The 4923-nt window shown below is 39.7% G+C and overlaps 1 protein-coding gene across 1 annotated transcript; it reads right to left on the bottom strand.

Annotated features, from left to right (window-relative positions):
* Nucleotides 1-1529: 1529 nt before the first annotated feature.
* On the bottom strand, nucleotides 1530-1914 carry LOC107973071 (keratin-associated protein 21-1-like). The gene has a single exon (XM_016947880.3). The coding sequence runs from the start codon at nucleotides 1845-1847 to the stop codon at nucleotides 1530-1532; it is 318 nt and encodes a 105-aa protein (XP_016803369.1). The 5' UTR covers nucleotides 1848-1914.
* Between the last annotated feature and the right edge of the window lie 3009 nt (nucleotides 1915-4923).

Raw genomic sequence — 4923 nt, 5'->3', positions numbered from 1 at the left:
GTATTTCATCACTGTCAGTATTGAACTGCGTCACTTTTAATATTTCTACCTGGCCTTTCTAGCACTTGCACTCATGGACTCTGCAACATGCAGTTCTTTAAAGAAGATAATGTGGAAGAGAAAAATGTGGTGTCTGATAGTAAAAGAGTTATGGGTTTTTTTTTCTTCCCTTTTTTTTCTTCTCCTCCTTCTTAAAGAAAGTCAATAACTGATTGCCGAAACCAAGGTGTATACTGGTTGATATAAATAAGCCCATACATAGAGAGAAATTAGAGATAGAACTGAGAAAGTTGAACTCTATTTATGCCTATTTAATTACTGGAATAACACTTACCAAGCTACTTAAACTCTGGTGCTTAATGTCTTCACTTATACAGTGAGAATTAATACCCACTTCCTGAAGTTATCCTGCAGAATAAATGAAATCATGTTTCCAAAGCTTATAAATAGTTCATGACCAAGTAACTATTTAAAAACACATAAAGGAGACACATTATTAATATAGTAATCAACATACCACAGTGGCTGAAAAAGAATTAAACTCAAAGCACTAAGTTAGTCATTACACAATCCCAGGCTGTTTCATTAGGCAGTTGATGGTAACACATGGGGAAAGCAAAGGGACATCAAGACAATAAATCAACTACATTCACGTGCTGCTAAACAACAGGGATATGTTCTGAAAATTTGAGAAATGTATCATAAGGCAATGATGTTTGCCATGCAGATTTCACAGTGTACTTACATAAACCTGTATGATATAGCTTAGAACACACCTAGGTTATAAGGTATAGTCTATTGCTTCTAGAATACAAACCTGCACAGCATGTTACCATATTGGATAATATAGGCAATTGTAACACAATAATAAATATTTGTGTATCTCAACTTATTGAAATCTAGAAAAGATACAGTAAAAACACAGTATAAAATAATAATAATAATAATAAAACAGTACCTATATAGACCACTTAGCACGAATGGCACTTACAGGGCTGAAAGTTGTTCTGGGTGGATCAGTGAGTGATTAGTGAGTGAATGTGAAGGCCTGGGATATTACTGTACACTACAGTAGATGTCTTAAACATTAGGCATTAGGGTAAATGTATAAAATACATTTTATTTCTTCAATAATACATTAAACTTAGCTTACTGATAATGTTTTGCTTTATAAACTATATTTTATTTTAGCTTTTTGACTCTTTTGTACTAAAACTATTTTTTTTGGAATAAAGAACCATTTTTATTACAAATGATTGACTTCCCCAATTGTAGATGTTATGATCATTAACACAGTCATAACAGAGAATCAGAGATTAAGGGAGCAAAAGATAACATTTGGAAAACAGTCAGATGACACCGTGGATCCTATGGCCATGATTTCATTCAAAGAAATGTGAGGCTAGAGGTCCAAGACTCTGTCAAGCATGTAATTCTTGGATATGGAAATCTTGGAGTATGAATCCTGGAATCAGTATGATCTTTAGATGTGTCATTTTAGAAGCAAATGGTCCTCTGACAGTGATGTTTTAGCAGGAAGAATAGCATCTTCTAAAGCAAAATGGCCGGTAGCCACAGTAGCCAGAGCCAGAGCCACATCCACAGCCATAGCCAGTTCCATAACCACAGCCGTAGCCAGTTCCATAGCCACAGCCAGAGCCAGAGCCATAGCCACAGCTGTAGCCAGTTCCATAGCCACAGCCATAGCTGGAGCCGTAGCCACAGCCATAACCAGAGCCATAGCCACAGCCATAGCTGGAGCCATAGCCACAGCCATAACCAGAGCCATAGCCACAGCCATAGCTGGAGCCATAGCCACAGGAGTTGCCGTAGTAGTTGCAACACATGTTGTCAAGAGGAGAGAATTGAGATGGGTTTCAAGAAGATGCTTCTGAGGTATGGACGTCTTCTACTTCCCTGAGACCTTTATATACTGTCAGTAATTGCCAAAGCATATCATTCATTCCCTGACTTAGCCAACAAATATTTAAACAATTATTATGTGCCAGTCACTGTTGATCATCAATAATATTTTGCTTAAAATGAGCCAATTATTTTGGAGACTCGAGTTTCATTTCAGGAACATCATTTTAATCTGCTCTGCCAAAGAACCATCTCAGTGAAATCATGTGCCCAAATATAAAGCTGATACTAATTTTCAAAATGTCCTATCAGTAGATCTATATCTTACATAACAAGTTTTGGGGGGATCATAACAAAATTTTATCCTTTTTGTCTCTCTCTCTTTTTTCCTAAAATATCTACCTCTACCCATAGGGAAAGAGACAACCCTATTCCCTTTCCTGAGTCATTACAACTTCTTTGCCAGACTTCTTTCTCCAACTCACTCTGCACTTCCACACCTACCCCTTGTCCAACCTCCCTCAAATCCCAAGAAACATATTCACATCTGATCATTCAAAGCCAGACTGTATGCTATCTGCAAGTGCTTCTTATATTTTCCTTCCATCCTTCAGGCAAACCAAGACCCTGGGGAGGCAGAGAAGCCCTCCTTTTGTCTCCCATTTCTTCAGCTATATAAGTAATTGTCATTGAGGAGCCTTTTAAAACCTAACCAGCTTCATTTTAAATATATATATATATTTTTTGTTGTTGTTATACTTTAAGTTCTAGGGTACATGAGCACAACGTGCAAGTTTGTTGCATATGTATACATGTCCCATGTTATACCAACACCGCTGTACCCATTAACTCGTCATTTACATTAGGTATATATCCTAATCCTATCCCTCTCCCCTCTCCCCACCCCATGACAGGCCCCAGTATGTGATGTTCCCCTTCCTGTGTCCAAGTGTTCTCATTGTTCAATTCTCACCTATGAGGGAGAACGTGAGGCGTTTGCTTTTTTTGTCCCTGTGATAGCTTGCTGAGAATGATGGTTTCCAGCTTCATCCCTGTCCTTACAAAGGACATGAACTCATCCTTTTTATGGCTGCATAGTATTCCACAGTGTATATGTGCCACATTTTCTTAATCCAGTCTATCATTGAAGGACATTTGGGTTGGTTCCAAGTCTTTGCTATTGTGAATAGTGCAGGGGGGTGAGGCACCACCCGCGATGTAGGGAGTAAGAGCCAGCCCCTCTCCCCCCGCCCGGCTCTTAGGACCCCCATCGCAGGGGAGCGGGTGCCCCCTGCGATGTGGATGGTCATATCCAGGGGGCGATAGTGGGGTGATATTACTCCCGGATTTTTCCTAGGATCCTTTCTATACTGCCACCCTCGGTTCACACCCTGGGACATTATCTTCCATATTCTAGCAAGATGCGGCTTCTAAAGTCGCAGGGGGTATACACCCTTCAGTATTATTCGTAATTTTGTAGGGGAATGTTAAACCTGAGTTCACAGGACTCTGTACACTGTGATGTTATTCCCAATATCCTAGCTTTACCTTAATAATAATGTCACATTGTGTGTACACCTTGTGGTGTTATTCTTATTCTCCTAATGGGAGGTTGCATTTATTGTCACACGGGGTATGTTCCTTTTGATATTATCCATAATGTCCTAGAGGGATGTCACCCCTTATGTCACAGAGTTTGTACACCTTGTGAAATTACTCGTATTATCCTCATAAGATGTCACTCCTCATATCACAGAGGGTGTACACTCCGTGATATTGTCGTCATATTCTAGGGAAATGTTACTTTTAATGTCACAGAGAGTGCACAGCTTGTGAAATTATTCGTTATAATTTTGTGGGATGTTACCCCTAATGTCACACGGCGTGTACACACAGTGATGTTACGTGCAATATGCTATGGAAATGTTACTCATAATTCACAGGTCCTGTACACCCTTTAATATTCTTCGTAATCTTCTAGGAAAACGTTACTGCTAATGTCACAGGGCCTGTAGACCCTGTCATAAAATTCCTAATATCCTAGCGGGAGTTCACTACTAATTTCACAATGTGTGTACACCCTTTGATATTATTAGTATTGTCTTGAAGAGATGTTACTACTGATGTCCCAATGCAGGTACATTCTCTGATCTTATTGGTTATATCCTCGGGGGATGTTACTTCTAATGTCACACGGGGTGTCCTCCCTGTGTTCTATTTCGTAATATCCCACGGCAATTTCACTTTTAATGACACAGTGGGTGTACACATTGTGATATTATTCGTGATATTCTAGAAAGATGTTACTCCTAATGTCACAGGGCTGTACACCCTGTGATAGTATTCATAATTACCCAGGGGTCTATACTCCTATTGGAACAGACGATAATACCCTCTGACATTGTTCATAATATTCTAGGGAGATGATACTCCTCATGTCACAGGGGGTGTACACCCCGTGTTATTATTCTTACTATTCTAGGGGGATGTTACTCCTAATGTCACAGGGATGTACACCCTGTGATATTATTCATAGTGTACCAGAGGGATATTAGCACTAATGTCACGATGCGTGTACACCTTGTGAAATTATTTGTCATATCCTAATGTCACAGGGGGTGTGTTCCGTGTGATAGTCTTCCTAACATCCTAGACGGATATTGCTCCTAACGTCACAGGGTGTGTACACCTTGTCACATCATTCATAATATCCTAAAACTACGTTATTCCTCAGGTCACAGGGGGTGTTCACCCTGTGATATTTTTCATCATAGTTTTGTGGGATGTTACTCCTAAAGTCACACGGGGTGCACACAGAGTCACACAGTGATATGAGTTGTAATATTCTATAGACATGTTACTTGTAAATCACAGGGGCTGTACCTCCTGTGATATTATTCCTAATATTCTAGGGGAATGTTGTTATTATTGTCACCGGGGTGTACACCCTGTGATATGACTCGTCATATCCCAGTGGGATGTTACTACTAATGTCACAATGCCTGTACACCCTGTGATACTATTTGTAATACCCTAAAGAGATGTTACTACTAAGGTCAC

The sequence above is a fragment of the Pan troglodytes genome, chromosome 14 (genome assembly GCF_028858775.2).
Source record: "Pan troglodytes isolate AG18354 chromosome 14, NHGRI_mPanTro3-v2.0_pri, whole genome shotgun sequence".
Taxonomy (NCBI): domain Eukaryota; kingdom Metazoa; phylum Chordata; class Mammalia; order Primates; family Hominidae; genus Pan; species Pan troglodytes.
The sequence above is the reverse complement of the archived record's forward strand: the minus strand, read 5'-3'. Positions and strand labels throughout refer to the sequence as shown.